This window comes from Helianthus annuus, chromosome 7, assembly GCF_002127325.2.
Source record: "Helianthus annuus cultivar XRQ/B chromosome 7, HanXRQr2.0-SUNRISE, whole genome shotgun sequence".
Classification (NCBI taxonomy): domain Eukaryota; kingdom Viridiplantae; phylum Streptophyta; class Magnoliopsida; order Asterales; family Asteraceae; genus Helianthus; species Helianthus annuus.
The window spans coordinates 54,504,466-54,521,377 of NC_035439.2; the positions used below are offsets into that span (position 1 = coordinate 54,504,466).

The 16,912-nt window shown below is 43.1% G+C and overlaps 1 protein-coding gene across 1 annotated transcript; it reads right to left on the bottom strand.

The window, feature by feature from the left end:
* Positions 1–11,939: 11,939 nt before the first annotated feature.
* LOC110867747 (trans-cinnamate 4-monooxygenase) lies at positions 11,940–15,183 on the bottom strand. Its single transcript, XM_022116753.2, has 4 exons — positions 14,631–15,183; positions 14,164–14,508; positions 13,953–14,077; positions 11,940–12,692 (listed from the first exon to the last, which is right to left on the bottom strand). The coding sequence occupies exons 1-4, from the start codon at positions 15,068–15,070 to the stop codon at positions 12,094–12,096; spliced, it is 1,509 nt and encodes a 502-aa protein (XP_021972445.1). The 5' UTR covers positions 15,071–15,183; the 3' UTR covers positions 11,940–12,093.
* Between the last annotated feature and the right edge of the window lie 1,729 nt (positions 15,184–16,912).

Sequence of the window (16,912 nt, forward strand, 5' to 3'; positions counted from 1 at the left end):
CTAGAAAACTATGAACTTGTGATGAACTTGTTGAATATGGTTTGAAGATTTCAAAAAGGGCAAAGTTTGATCTATTTTTTTTACTTATGGTCAGATTAGGAAAAGTGTTAGTGAAACCTTATTGGCTATTACTTGATTTGGGCCTGATTACATAGTACATTTCGGACTGATGTATCTGAATCTACACGTGAACATGAAAAGGACAGCATTACGACTCGCAACCACACAGTTGCGACTCGCAACCACAGCGTGATAACTCGAAACCACACGGTTGCGACTCGCAACCATAGCATGACAACTCGAAACTGCAACGGTTGCGACTCGAGATCACACGGTTGCGACTCGTAACCACAGCGTGACAACTCGAGACCACGCGGTTGCGACTCGCAACCACAGCATGACAAGCCGAGACCTCCTGGTTGCGACTCGAGACCACCTGGTTGCGACTGGGCTGTCCACTTTGGTTATTGGGCCATAATGTGTGTAACATGGGCTACCTGTTGACTGGACTATGTGTTGCTGTTTGACTGTGTAAATGTTAGGGCCGGCCCAATAACCCACCGTCTAATTGCATGCATGTTACGTGTCAGTTATGTGTATAGATTATACGTGAATGCTTGTACACCAAACCTGACCTATACCGGTAACCATGTTAGGACGTGGTGACCAACGTGTTTGACAAGTGACCTAATCTGCCGAGCAACCCAAGGTGAGTTCACACACTAAAAGCATACGTCCCGCGGAGGGACACGAACAAACTACCAACTTTGGGAAAACACTTTTGACCCATTACTCCGGGGGAAATCAGAATGGGTAAGTACTATCTCCGGGGGAGATACGTTTGGATATTATTTATAAATCACAACTAGCCAGACTAAATGAAACTCTATCACTTTAAGTCCCTGCTTACAGTACCGATTAATCGCCGGGGGCGAACGGGTTATTAGTTGATAGCGCTATTAGGTTTGACAACCTCACACCGTGACCGGGGGGATCGGGCGTGAACTAGTAGACCTTGCAACATGGTCAATGACGATAGACATTGACTCGGGGCACGATAATATTCCGTCAACAGTTTCGGTATCTACAGTTTAGTGAGCTTACAGATGGGGTAGCTCCCCACAACGTGATTATAAATGCTTTATCTAAACAACTTAAGTTTTTGGTAAACTAAAACTGGACAACTAGTGAACTCACTCAGCATTATTGTTGACCCCTTACTGCATGCTTTGCAGGTAACCCGTGATTGAGGAGCTGCTGCTTGGGGATGTGTAGTGTTCGTCAAAACCCGTGTGTTGGGTTTAATTATTTTGAACTAAGAACTATCTTTAAAATTACTTTGGTTTATGCTTCCGCTGTTTTGTTAAACTAATCATCGAACTTAAACTGCAATGTTGCTAACTACCTTGGATAGTAATTATTTCTAATATTAAATCAATGCTCAGTATGATTAGTGGCTGGATCCTGGTCAGTCACGCCTCCAAGCGGTGGTGTTCCGCATGTGGATTTTTGGGGGTGTGACAGATTGGTATCAGAGCCATTGGTTATAGTGAACTTGGTTTTAAAAAGGGGAAAATCTTTTTGGGAAAAACCAGACTATAACCTGTGACTCGCGACGACACTACACTCCAAGTGCAAGGCTCGACACATTTGACCTCATAGCTCGGACCAGTGTCTACTTGTTTGCTTACCTTGTGTTTTCTGTTTTACTATACGTACTAGTGTGCCTAATTAGATAGATACACCTCTCTCTTCTATCTCATTCTCGCTACGTTACAACATCACACTCATACTGCGTTTTCTGATTTTGAAGACAATGAGTGGACGTGGAAGAGGAAACAGCAACATGACTCAGGCTCAATTCACTAACCTGCTTAACACGGTGGCTGCAGCTTTTGCAGCTCACCCTGGAGGTAAACTCGTTACCCTAGGATGTTTAGATCCTACCGCCACATCGCCTTTTATCCCTAAATTTGTACGCTTCGCTTCTCACGAACAGGTCAGCATGCACCTGCGCAACCACCCGTGTGTACTTTCAAAACTTTCATGGATTGCAAGCCTCTCCCTTTCAACGGCACTGAGGGTGCCATAGGTCTTCTACATTGGATTGAGAAAGTTGAAGCTGTCTTTGCTGTCTGTGAGTGTCCCCCTGCAAATTGGGTGAAGTTTGCCACTGCTACGCTTGAAGGAATCGCGCTTTCTTGGTGGAAGGCGTAAATTCAGATGTTTGGGTTGGAAACTGCTAATGCTACCGCGTGGGAGGATTTCAAGGACATGATTAAGGAGGAGTACTGTCACCGGGATGACATCCACAAGCTTGAGAACGAGTACTATGCGCTTAAGATGGTTGGGTCAGAGATTGAAACCTACACCAAGCTGTCCAATGACTATGCTGCTCTATGCCCAAACATGTCTCGACCTATGTATCGAAGAATCGAGTTGTATGTCAAGGGTTTGGCTCCAGAAATTCGAAGCCATGTAACTTCAGCCAACCTCACTACCATTCAGCCGATCGTTCGACTTGCTCACAAACTTACAGATCAGGCCGTAGAAGAGGGCAGGTTGCCCAAAAGGATCAGTGCTACTGTCGGAACTTCTAGTGACAACAAGCGTAAGTGGGAAGGAAATCAAAGCAAGGATGCTAACCCCACTCAGGCCCCAGCACAGCAAAGGAAAACTGAAAACAACAAGGGCACTCAACAACAGGGTGGCTATCGCGGTAACCACCCCAAGTGCAACAAGTGCAATCGACATCACAATGGGCCTTGTGGGAAAAGCCAGTGTCAGCGATGTAACAAAATGGGGCACGAGGCCAAGGACTGTAGGAGCCCACGTCCCATGGGACAGAACCAGCAGCAACAACATCACGGGAATGCCAAGGGTTGTTTCCAGTGTGGAGCTGAGGGGCACTATAAGAAGAATTGCCCTGAACTGAACCAGAACCGCAACAACAATCAGGGAGCTGGAAACAACGATCAGAACAACACTGGGAATGGTGCTAGAGGAAGGGCTTTTGTGATTGGAGCTGGAGAAGCGAGGAATGACCCCAATGTCGTGGCGGGTAAGTTCCTACTCGATGATCGTTATGTTTCTGTATTATTTGATTCTGGAGCCGATGCTAGTTATGTGTCCCTACGTATTAGTAAGAAGCTTAAGCGTCCGCTTTCGTTACTAAGTTCACGTCATATCGTCGAGTTAGCTAATGGTAGAAACATCGAGGCCTCACATGTTATCAAAGGCTGCAAACTAGAGTTGTCTGGTCAGACGTTTAGCATCGATCTTTTCCCTGTTACTCTTGGAAGCTTCGACGTCGTTATCGGTATGGATTGGTTATCCAAGCATCGCGCTGAGATCCTCTGTCAAGAGAAAGCAGTCCGTATTCCCCGCCGTTCTGGCAAACCTCCTATTGTACAAGGTGGCAAAGGCAGAGAAATTTCTGGCGTTATCTCGTTCTTGAAAGCCCAGAAGTGTTTACGAAAAGGGCACACCGCTATCTTAGCACTTGTCACCAACACGCAGGAAAAGGAAAAGAGGATTGAAGATTTTCCGGTAGTGCGTGACTACCCCGAGGTATTTCCTGAAGAACTACCTGGACTCCCTCCCCACCGTCAGGTCGAATTCCAAATCGAGCTAGCTCCCGGAGCAGCGCCAATAGCTCGTGCACCTTATCGACTAGCCCCCGCAGAATTGAAGGAACTCTCTACTCAACTACAGGAACTATTGGATAAAGGGTTTATCCGCCCTAGTTCATCACCCTGGGGAGCACCGGTACTCTTTGTTAAGAAGAAGGATGGCACGTTCCGAATGTGCATCGACTATCGTGAGCTGAACAAGGTTACCATCAAGAATCGTTACCCTCTCCCGCGAATCGACGACCTATTCGATCAACTGCAAGGATCAAGCTACTACTCTAAGATTGACCTGCGATCAGGCTACCATCAGCTAAGGGTCCGTAATGAAGACATCTCCAAAACTGCATTCAGAACTCGTTATGGTCATTATGAATTCCTTGTTATGCCCTTTGGAATGACCAACGCGCCCGCAGTATTCATGGATCTCATGAACCGAGTGTGCAAACCCTATCTCGACAAATTTGTGATCGTGTTTATAGACGACATCCTGATCTACTCGAAAAGTCAAGAAGAGCATGAACAGCACCTACGCCTTATCCTCGAACTCCTTCGCAATGAGCAACTGTATGCCAAGTTCTCGAAATGCGACTTCTGGCTTCGAGAAGTCCATTTCCTTGGGCACGTGGTTAACAAGGATGGAATTCACGTTGACCCTGCAAAGATCGACTCTATAAAGAATTGGCCTACCCCTAAGACTCCGACCGAAGTCCGCCAATTCTTGGGACTAGCGGGATACTATCGAAGATTTATCATGGGATTTTCAAAGATCGCTCAGCCTCTCACGGCTCTTACCCAGAAGGGTATGGTTTATAAATGGGGTGAAGCTCAGGAAACCGCATTTCAGACACTAAAGGATAACCTCTGTAGTGCTCCTATTCTCTCGTTACCTGAAGGAACTGACGACTTTGTGGTTTACTACGATGCATCCATCCATGGGCTCGGTTGTGTGTTAATGCAACGCGACAAAGTTATCGCTTACGCCTCTCGACAACTTAAGACGCACGAAAGGAACTACACTACGCACGACTTGGAACTAGGAGCAGTGATCTTTGCGCTTAAGATATCGAGACATTACCTGTACGGTACCAAGTGCACTATCTACACCGATCACAGGAGTCTCGAGCATATCTTCAAGCAAAAGGAATTAAACATGCGACAACGCCGATGGGTCGAACTTCTGAATGATTATGAATGCGCCATCAAGTACCATCCGGGCAAGGCCAATGTTGTGGCAGACGCCCTCAGCCGAAAAGACACTACGCCCAAGCGCGTGCGAGCATTACAACTTACCATCCAGTCTAATCTCCCTACCCAGATTCGAAATGCTCAGACTGAAGCTCTGAAACCGGAAAACATCAGGGCTGAGTCCCTGCGAGGATCGAGACAACGACTAGAGCAAAAAGAAGACGGCGCCTACTATGTGGCAGGGCGCATTTGGGTCCCACTTTACGGAGATCTACGAGAGCTTGTGATGGACGAAGCCCATAAGTCCCGTTATTCAGTACATCCTGGTTCGGATAAGATGTACCACGACTTAAGAACCACTTATTGGTGGCCTGGCATGAAAGCCCACATAGCAGCTTACGTTAGCAAATGTTTGACCTGCGCAAGAGTCAAGACTGAGTATCAGAAACCAGCAGGCCTACTCCAGCAACCGGAAATCCCGAAGTGGAAATGGGAGCAAATTTCCATGGATTTTGTTACGGGGCTACCTAGATCCCAACGCGGGAATGACACCATTTGGGTGATAGTAGATCGATTGACTAAGTCTGCACACTTTCTGGCCATTAAGGAAACAGACAAGTTTTCTACCTTGGCAGAAATCTATTTAAAGGAAGTAGTCTCGAGACACGGGGTGCCAACTTCCATTATTTCCGACCGAGACGCTCGATTTACTTCCGAGTTGTGGCAAGCTATGCACAAATCCTTTGGCTCACGTTTGGACATGAGCACCGCTTACCACCCACAAACGGATGGGCAGTCTGAACGCACCATCCAAACCCTGGAAGACATGCTTAGAGCATGTGTGATCGATTTTGGCAAGAACTGGGAGAAGCATCTACCGCTGGTGGAATTCTCCTACAATAACAGCTACCACACTAGCATTCAGGCGGCACCTTTTGAGGCATTGTACGGTCGTAAATGCCGATCACCTCTTTGCTGGGCGGAAGTCGGTGACAGTCAACTCACAGGCCCAGAACTGGTGGTAGACACAACGGAAAAGATTGCTCAGATCAGGCAACGCATGGCGGCAGCTCGTGACCGTCAGAAAAGCTACGCTGATAAGCGTAGGAAACCGCTAGAATTCCAGGTCGGGGACCGGGTTCTACTTAAAGTCTCACCCTGGAAGGGTGTGGTTCGTTTCGGTAAACGGGGCAAGCTGAACCCGCGATATGTTGGACCATTCGAAATTACCGAGAAAATCGGTAAGGTTGCTTATAGATTGAACCTGCCTGCAGAGCTGAGTGCAGTGCACAATGTTTTTCACGTGTCTAATCTGAAGAAGTGTCTGTCAGATGAAACACTCATAATTCCTTTCAAGGAACTCACTATTGATGAACAGCTACACTTTACTGAGGAACCAATTGAGATCACGGATCGAGAGATCAAAACCCTCAAACGTAGCCAGATACCTCTCGTGCGAGTTCGTTGGAACTCACGACGTGGCCCAGAGTTTACCTGGGAGCGGGAAGACCAGATGAAGTCCAAGTATCGCCAGTTGTTCCCAAACGAAAACCCCAGCACTGAAGCTACAACCGAATTTCGGGACGAAATTCCAAACTAACGGGGGGATGATGTGACACCCCGCTGAAACACTCTAGCTTGACAGTGGCTGCTTTAACTTTCGGGACGAAAGTTCTTAAAACTTGGGGACAATGTGACACTCTAGGTTTTTCCGAACGAACATCTTGTATTATCTTTGTGTATATATATGTTATTAAATGGAAACGTGACTTTTTACGTGATATGTGTGATATGTATGTATTATATATATATGTATGTGAGTCGAGACCATGACTCGCAACCACTCGGTTGCGAGTGGGCCACTCGGTCTCGAGTGGGCCTCTTGGGCCGTAACCGGTTTGGGCCGAAACCCCTTAGCTTATTTTTGATCCCTTGTATATAAATCCCAATCTTTCCCCATTTCCCTCATTTGTTACACAAACATACCCACACTTCTTCTAGTCTCTCTCACTAGCAAACCCTCAACAACATCCCATTCTCTTCCAACTTTCGGATCAAGCAAGGATCTCGGTCAAGGAATCTCGGACAAGATCATCATCATTCGGACACTTTACTTTCTCGGTTCCTTTCCTTTGTTTCGGCTCCTTCTTCTCAACCGGTTAGTGTTATTATTATGTGCATAGGACTTATGTGTGTTGAATGAACTAGAAAATGCTTGGTTAGTAGTGTTATGCATGATTTTTGGGTGATTTGTGAAGTTTGACTATATGTGTAAAACCTTATGTATGAATACTTGCTAACATTCTTAAAGATGGCTAGATAATGGTAGTTTAAGAGTATTCATGGCTAACCATACTATGCTTCATTGTTTCTTGCAAAATGATGTTGTTAAACATAAGATTTCGGCTACAAAATGTATGTTTCTTTGTTCTTGCATGATGATCTTGATGAAATATGTGATTTTTGGTTCAAAAATGTATGATTATGTTAAGATGAAAACCCTAGAAAACTATGAACTTGTGATGAACTTGTTGAATATGGTTTGAAGATTTCAAAAAGGGCAAAGTTTGATCTATTTTTTTTACTTATGGTCAGATTAGGAAAAGTGTTAGTGAAACCTTATTGGCTATTACTTGATTTGGGCCTGATTACATAGTACATTTCGGACTGATGTATCTGAATCTACACGTGAACATGAAAAGGACAGCATTACGACTCGCAACCACACAGTTGCGACTCGCAACCACAGCGTGATAACTCGAAACCACACGGTTGCGACTCGCAACCATAGCATGACAACTCGAAACTGCAACGGTTGCGACTCGAGATCACACGGTTGCGACTCGTAACCACAGCGTGACAACTCGAGACCACGCGGTTGCGACTCGCAACCACAGCATGACAAGCCGAGACCTCCTGGTTGCGACTCGAGACCACCTGGTTGCGACTGGGCTGTCCACTTTGGTTATTGGGCCATAATGTGTGTAACATGGGCTACCTGTTGACTGGACTATCTGTTGCTGTTTGACTGTGTAAATGTTAGGGCCGGCCCAATAACCCACCGTCTAATTGCATGCATGTTACGTGTCAGTTATGTGTATAGATTATACGTGAATGCTTGTACACCAAACCTGACCTATACCGGTAACCATGTTAGGACGTGGTGACCAACGTGTTTGACAAGTGACCTAATCTGCCGAGCAACCCAAGGTGAGTTCACACACTAAAAGCATGCGTCCCGCGGAGGGACACGAACAAACTACCAACTTTGGGAAAACACTTTTGACCCATTACTCCGGGGGAAATCAGAATGGGTAAGTACTATCTCCGGGGGAGATACGTTTGGATATTATTTATAAATCACAACTAGCCAGACTAAACGAAACTCTATCACTTTAAGTCCCTGCTTACAGTACCGATTAATCTCCGGGGGCGAACGGGTTATTAGTTGATAGCGCTATTAGGTTTAACAACCTTACACCGTGACCGGGGGGATTGGGCGTGAACTAGTAGACCTTGCAACATGGTCAATGACGATAGACATTGACTCGGGGCACGATAATATTCCGTCAACAGTTTCGGTATCTACAGTTTAGTGAGCTTACAGATGGGGTAGCTCCCCACAACGTGATTATAAATGCTTTATCTAAACAACTTAAGTTTTTGGTAAACTAAAACTGGACAACTAGTGAACTCACTCAGCATTATTGTTGACCCCTTACTGCATGCTTTGCAGGTAACCCGTGACTGAGGAGCTGCTGCTTGGGGATGTGTAGTGTTCGTCAAAACCCGTGTGTTGGGTTTAATTATTTTGAACTAAGAACTATCTTTAAAATTACTTTGGTTTATGCTTCCGCTGTTTTGTTAAACTAATCATCGAACTTAAACTGCAATGTTGCTAACTACCTTGGATAGTAATTATTTCTAATATTAAATCAATGCTCAGTATGATTAGTGGCTGGATCCTGGTCAGTCACGCCTCCAAGCGGTGGTGTTCCGCATGTGGATTTTTGGGGGTGTGACATTCCGAATGCACCAAGCTTCCTCGTATGTGATCCTTGACACTTGAATGCACTTGAAATGAGAAGATGGAAATCGAAAGATGGATGGATGGTGGAGGGGGTGTTCGGCCGAGAGCTTAGGGAGAGGGAGAGAGAGTTGTGAGGTTGAGTTTTGTGATGGAAAGTTATGTTGTGTTTAGTGTGGATCTTATAGGCAAATCATATGATCATTATCCAACGGTTTCTATGTCTTCTAGATATTAGGCATAGATGATTATTTTAATCAACAAGTACAAATGGGGAGGGTCACAATGTGACCGAATTCGGTTGGGGGGGGGGTAATCCGGTTAGTTTCCAACCATTAGTTAAGTTATAGTTAAGTTAATTTAGAGGTTAACTCGGTTACTAGCGTGTTATGCATTATAGCGGGTGTCAGCGGCGGACCCAGGATTTTTTTCCAATTGGGTCCATTTTTTCGGTGTTTAAAATTTTCATAACAAAACGTTAAAGTTTTCGGGTCGGTCCTTGTTCGTGTCGGGTCAGAGCAAGGTTTGAACTAGATTTTAAAAAAAACATAAAAAAGATGCTATAAAAGAATTGAACCCATGACCTCTTGTTGTTAAAGAGGGAGGTTTGCCACTACACCAGCTTTTCTTTTCTTTCTATGGTGTCCACCTAATTGTATTTATGGGGTCCTTATAAAATTTAATATACCGGATCTACTATTTTTTTTAAAAACATTGGGGTCCGGGGACCCCGTTCCTTTCATTGTGGGTCCGCCCCTGGCGGGTGTTAGGGTATTCAGGGACCCTAACTGGTTCAGAAAAATAAAAACAATGTGAATGGCAATATTTTTATGTTCCGAGTAAAGTCCGGTTGTTCGGTTGGATAGTGATCCGTTAAAGTGCTTAACAAAGCTTTAAAGTGCCGTTAATACTATTTTTAGTGACACAACTTATTCCCGACACTTTGGAAAGTGTCTAGTAATATCTTTCTCATGTTCTGGCATTTTATTAGTTAGCCAAATGCTGAATTTTTAATTAAAGTGCTGAATTTTGTACTTAGAGTACGTTTTAGGCACATCCGGTCACTGTAACTTATACCTAGTGACGCAGTTCTACAACCCTCGTATCCCTACACTCACTACTAGTGTAGTAACTATCTCTGGCTCATACAGGCCTTAGAGGCGGTGTCTGCCTGATGCTGGCTATATCAGCATGTTTAATAGGTTATCCGTTCATAGTGCTACTGTGCTTTCGTGCATCAAGGTTGTCACTAGAGTTCAGTATGTAGATAATGGAGTGACAGCAAATAAGGTATGATGCAAGTAAGTGTACGTGTCAGAATTCAAGTAGCAGTTTATCCACAATTTCAAGTAAGCACAGTAATTAAGCAGTAATTAATTATTAATTAAGTCGTACGGATACCTGATTTAGTGAGGATTGTCAGATTTACAAAATATCGGAGCGTGGCCACCTCCAGTTACAGGGGAAACTCTGGCGAAATTTTTCCAAAAACCTAACACTTAGAAATATTTTCATCACAAGTGTTATAAATGTATTTTTGACTTGTTTTCAAAGTGTAAATTTCGCCACGACTTTATTTACAAAATATCGGAGGTGGGATTTTCACAAAATAAAATGGGGTAAATATATATGTGATATATATATTTTTCATAGCGTCACTTGTATAAATGTTTATGATTATTTTGTGAACTATACACAAGTTTATCATTTACATTTTTCGTCATTCAATCCGTGTAATACACGAGGTTGTAAGCTAGTTACTAATTAAGATAACAAATACTAAAGGCTTATGTGAAATATTATCCACTCAATAAAAATTTACATGTCCAGACCTGTGATCACAATTTTTACTAGCATAGCTTATACCGTATCATAACTCACTACACTGTGAAATTCATGCTTATTTCCAACATTTTTTTACCCGAACTATGTACTGGGCCTAGCCTGTTAGGATGGAAAAGGTTTTGGTTTCCCATTTAGATAATTTTTGTAACATACTTCAAGGGCAAAAAGACTACCGCTTTCTCTTTTTGTTTTCAGTTTTCTTGTTTTCACATGGTAAGCGGGGAAAGGATCCGGGTGCTAAGGTAATGTAATGGACGAGGTGATAGAATGGATCATTACTATTCCCTATTTTGTTTGGTTACCATATTGGAATAGAATGAATTATTATAGTGTATTGTTTGGTAGGGAAGAAAAGATGAAGAAATAAACTCGGCGGTGACTGGTGGTGGTTGGTGGCGGCGGGTGGTAGCAGCGGCAGCAAGTGGCGGTGGTGGCGACGGTGGCAGTGATGGTTGGTGGCAGCGAAGGCGGCGACGGGTGGGTGGTGGATGGTGGCGACGGTGGATGGCGGTGGTGGCGAGTAGCGTCGGTGGGTATCGGTGGTGGTTGGCGTCGGCAAAGGCGGCGGTGGATGGCAACGGTGGGCGTTGGTGGTGGTTGGTGGCGGCGAAGGCGGTGGTGGGTCGAAACGGTGGTAGGCGGTGGCGGCGGCGGTGGCCATCGGGGTGGCGGCAAGGCGGTGGCGGGTGGCGGCAATTGGTGGGTGGTGGCGGTGATGGTGGATGGTGGGTGGTGACGACAGTGGTGACTTGTGGTGTTGTTAATGAAGGGTGCAAGAGGGGATGGAATGAAAAAAAAAACATAGGGGAGGATAGAATGATTTTGAGGGAATGGAATTCCTTATGTAATCGGTGATTCCATTCCATTTACCAAACAAACACCGTTTTTTTCAATCGCTCGTAATGCTCCATTACATTATGTCTGTTATTCCTGTATAACAAACATTACACAGGACTTAAAAGTGGGATAGAAATAATGGATCATTATATACACACCGTATATATTATTATAACTAAAGCAAAGGTTCATTTTTTTTTAAACGGAAGCTTCTAAATAATATCATATAAGCACTAAAATCAATCAAACACTAGGAACAAGCTCAATACGATTACAAACTAATGGCAGGTAGGCGAGCAACAAGCTTCGCCGCTACCCCCTTCTGAATAGCAAACCCTACTCTGCTAAACACAAAATTCTGCCCCTTAATCAAATTTGTTTTGTCGTTTGTAAGACTTGAACCCAAGGCCGCCTTTATCAAATTTGTTTCAAGTATGATTAGTATTCAAGTATGCTAATATAGATAGTATCATGGTTTCTGAATTATTTGTAATTGAAACGATGTACATTCAAAATCTTTAAATCACACAACAATAGTAACACCTGGTTATAACATTAAAAGAACATTTAGATGGACCGCGGTTTAGCAACGATGGTAGAGTGCTTTAAGATATGTAAACTGAACTGCCCGCCCTTCTCGCTTGTATCAATCTGAGACTGTCCCGGTGGTGGCAACAGCTCAAAGTTCTGCACTAAACGACCGATTGTAATACCAAGGATTGGCAATGCCAGAATAATCCCAGGGCAACTTCTCCTCCCGACTCCAAACGGTAAGTACCTAAAGTCATTCCCATTCGCTTCAACATGCGCTTCCTCTTCCAAAAACCGCTCGGGCCTAAACTCCTCCGGTTTCTTCCACTGGTCAGGGTTGTTGGCCAGCCACCAGGCGTTGACCAAGATCTTGCTTTCAGCCGGGATGTCAAACCCACCGAGCTTAGCATCATGGAGGTTCATGTGAGGGACTAGAAGGGGGATCGCCATGCGTAGACGAAGGGTTTCTTTGATCACGGCTTGGAGGTAGGGGAGGTTCTGAACATCAGGCTCAGTGATTTGGACACCAGGTCCGAGCTTAGTGTCAAGCTCATGCCTGAGCTTGGCTTGGATCTCGGGGTGGTTCACGAGCTCTGCGATTCCCCATTCAATTGACCATAGAGTTGTCTCGATTGCTAAAATACAAACAAACAAGATAGTGAAGTAAATATAATAGTCAGTTTGACTTTTTAATATAAGTTGATCAAACAAAATCATAGATAAATATCATAGACTGAATCCCAGATATATATATTATCGGGGTAGGTGTAGAACATGAACCTCATTTCCAAATGTGTTAGGTAGACAAGTTGTAGTAAACAAACAAATACATGGTTGTAACTCACTTTTAGAGTTGACATTTAATAATGAATGAATGAATGAATGTTACATCTAAAAGATTTTATATATATATATATATATATATATAGGGTCAGGATCATTTCAGAACCATAAATATTTACAGAACTCGCAGAACTCCTAATAAACAATCTTTTTATTTATAAATTTTTATGTTTAGGATAATTTTATCATTTATTTTGTGTATTTTTACGATTACATACATGTTAAGAGTAATTTTATCATTTTTTATATGTTATTTTATAATTACACATATGTAAACTAGTTTTTTTACATATATGTAATTAGTTATGACACATATATATAATTTTGGCAATTAAACATATGTAAACTACTTTTAACATGTATGTAATCAAAGAAATACATATAATAGATGATAAAAAGATCCTAAATGCAAAAACTTATATATAAAATGATTGTTTATTAGGAGTTCTGAAAGTTCTGTAGTTATTTAGAGTTCTGAAATGAACTCAACCCTATATATATATATATATATATATATATATATATATATATATATTAAAAATATTTGATTCATCATTAATTTCCTGTATTTACGTGCATCACCAAAATTATTATATATTATATAATAATGTAGTTGTATGATAACTACTACTACTATATTTTATATTATACGGCAAAGAGAACAAAGATGACACATAAAAAGTAAGAAAGCCGCCCATTAGAAAGCTCCTTTTATACCCCCCCGTTCAAAAGAGAAGTTATTTGAAACTTTATTAATCATGACATTTGCAAATTTATTACAAAAACAATTAGTTATCTTTGTGTAAACCGCCTAAAAGTAATCATTGATTTAAGGCTGGAATAAATTTTTTTGGATATGTGATGGAATGAATATTCTTGGATTGAAAAAATTCAAAATCTGGATGACGAGTCTGTGTTTAATCATTGACTATAAAACGAGGGACTTTTGTTAATCAAGTAGGGAAATGCAATTAAATAATAATAATAATAATAATAATAATAATAATAATAATAAATGGGGGGGGGGGGGGGGGGGATTGATGATATGATACCAGCAACGTTGATGTTTTCAACAATGTAAAGAACATTGTCTTCAGTGATCTCTCCCTTCTCCTTAGCTTCAAGAATGTGATCAATGGCGCATTTTTGCTGGTTCTTCGTGGTGCTTGCAAGCTTCCTGTTTCCACCAAAAAACACTAATAAATAAATAAATAAATAAATTACAACAGCAAGTTCAATTGAAAGATGCAGGCAGGCACGTACTTCCTTTCATCAACAAAGTAGTCCTTGAACAGCTGAATCCTCTTCTCCTTAACCTCCTTACACAATTTCAAATAATTCCTCAAAAAGGGCCTCAAAATGGGGATGAAATCGCCATAGTTGTACTCGAAGCTCTGCGCCAATCGACTCCTCTCACCGTTCAACGCCTTCAATTTCAAAAACAAGGGATCATCTTCACTCTCAAATCGCCTATCGAACATGATTCTGAACATATTGTTGTACATCATCAGCTGTAGCCGTCTCCGGATCACCACGCCTTCACTGGCTGCCGCCGGATTCTTCTTCACGTCCTCCACAACCGCCGCTGCCTCATCCTCCCACCCATACCTGAATCAATCAATCAATTAACCAACAACTTTTTATTTATTTACTCAAATTCTAATACATACATACATACATGGTACTAGAAAATAATAGTAATAATAATTAAGAGAGAGACGAGACGAGACCTGTACTGCTGCACAACTTTGTTGGTGAAGAAGGGGACGGTCATGATCCGTCGCATTTTGCGCCAGTGCTCACCATAGACGGTAAACACCATGTCCTGCCCTTTTCCGGTGAAGATATCGAAGACCACGTTACGTGTTCGAGATCCAAATTCAACTCCCTGGGTGTGGAGCACCTCTTTCGCCAGTTCAGGGGATGACACCACAACCAGGTTGCGCTGCCCCATGCGGAGGAGGAACATCTCCCCGAACTTTTTCGCCAGATCGGTCAAGTTGCGGTGGTTCAGATCATCGCCCACTTGGAGCCAGTTGCCGAAGATAGGAACCGGAATGGGCCCCGGAGGGAGCTTCAGTTTCTTACCACGGAGTTTAGATATAACAATTGCGCCCATTATGGCCGCAAATAAGGCAATCAGGGTTTTCTCTACAAGGAGAAGATCCATTGCTGCTGGTTTTGATTTTCAACTTCCGGGGAAACTACTGCTCTTTTATAGATAACTCAAGGGGGATTAGGTGGAGGTGGTAGAGTTGGTCAGACTAACGCCCTCAGTCACACTTCATGGTAATCATACAAAACCCTTCTAAGGCCATGTGTAGTCATAAAGCCCCCAAAGGGGCGTTATGCGCCATGTGGCATGCCACGTCACCCCGGGACTTTATGGGGCTTGAGGCCGTAGTCATAAAGCCCTACCTCATCATAACCAAAGTGTAAAATGCAGGGACCAAAGTGTAAAATGCAGGGACCAAAGTGTATTAATGCAGGGACCAAATTGTAAAATGCAGGGACCAAAGTGGAAAATGCCCACCTTCTCGCGCCGCAAATTTTTTCACGCCGGTTTTTTTTTTTTTTGATCATCGCGCTGGGGGGGGGGGGGGGGCGGTGTGGGGGGCTCCATACCGGCGCTATGGCCTTCACCGCGCCCCATTACATACGACCTAAGCTCATCTGTAGTCATGTGGCATGTGTTATGTGGCATGTGGCACGTCATTTCATTACGGAGCTTTATAAGGCATTATGCAACTTGAGACCGTAGTCATAAAACCCCTTTGTCATCATTACTCAATTATTTAATTTTCATTTTTTTAATGAATTTCTTGGTTTTTTAAAATTAAAAATCATTTCATTAAATAAAAAAAGATTACAATAAAATAAAAAAAAAAGTAAAATAAAAAAGATTAAACTAGAATAAAATAAAAAAAACATTACACAATCAAAGATTATATTTTTTTTATTCGCTCCTTTTGTGCCAACGCCATCTTCAACGCTTTTCCCATTAAGTGGTCGTGTGGTTTCGAGTAGAGCTCAAAGTCGTGAGCCCATTGTCTATCCCGCATAATCTTGGTCACTTCGCGGTTCTCCTCCATACGTTTAGTACCGAGTTCGTGTATGTCTTGAAGTCGTTTGTTTATCTCTGAAAATGCGTTACGCATTTCGGTTCCCATCGACATCGACGACGACTCGGGCCTTTTCGCCCGGCTTCTTCTTCCGGCCAGTCTTGGTAGCTCTTCCACCGGCTCTTCATCCAGAATATCCTCGTTCAACTCGGTGTTTCGAGCGTCGGAGGTTGGCGTTTCTGGTTCACCTAACTCGTTTGTTTTGGACCTCTTTGACGGCCTTTTATTTTCCGACCGACCGCTAGGAGTATAGATGTTGGCCCATTTGGGGCTATGGGGAAGGATTTGCCAACACCTTAGGTACGGGAAATGGCCATTAGCATTTGTATACTCGACCAACGCCGCTTGCGTAATGTCCTCGTCCTTGCTTCCACTTTTCCGTCCGGCAAAATTGTGTTGGTACGCGGTTTGAAAGTTCGTGCATTTTTTGAGCCGACCCGAACGCTTAAGACAACCCCATTTCGTCGGTGTTTTGATTCGGGTTCCACCCGTAGAGATTCGGGTCCCATGAGAGCGGTTGGTTCAAAAGATTCATGAACCCGGGATTTTGTTGATTGTAATCGACAAAACCGGAGCCGAAAGGGGTGGGTCGAGTGGGAACCGGCAACACGGGGCGGGTAGGATTACCACTTTGGTTTAGGTCCGCACTTGATCGGGGAGGAATGAAACCACGGATGAATGGATGCATTGTATAAAATTTGTGGATTTTTAAAAAAAGGGTAGAGAGAAATAGTGTTTGAGAGTGTGTGGATTTATAAAAATATAAGAGAAGGGGTAATTATTTAAAGGAAATATTGAAAGTTAATTGATTTTTTTTTTACATTCGACCGTTACCAACGGTCAGAATTTGAAAATCACCACCACATGGTGTCGCGATGCATATAGCGCTG

Excerpts from the sequence above, each read along its gene's own strand:
- LOC110867747 (XM_022116753.2), bottom strand. The coding sequence starts at position 15,070 with ATGGATCTTCTCCTTGTAGAGAAAACCCTGATTGCCTTATTTGCGGCC. Across the intron at positions 14,078-14,163 it reads TACTTTGTTGATGAAAGGAA|GAAGCTTGCAAGCACCACGA; the intron begins GTACGTGCCTGC and ends TGGTGGAAACAG. Across the intron at positions 12,693-13,952 it reads TGAAAACATCAACGTTGCTG|CAATCGAGACAACTCTATGG; the intron begins GTATCATATCAT and ends TTTGTATTTTAG.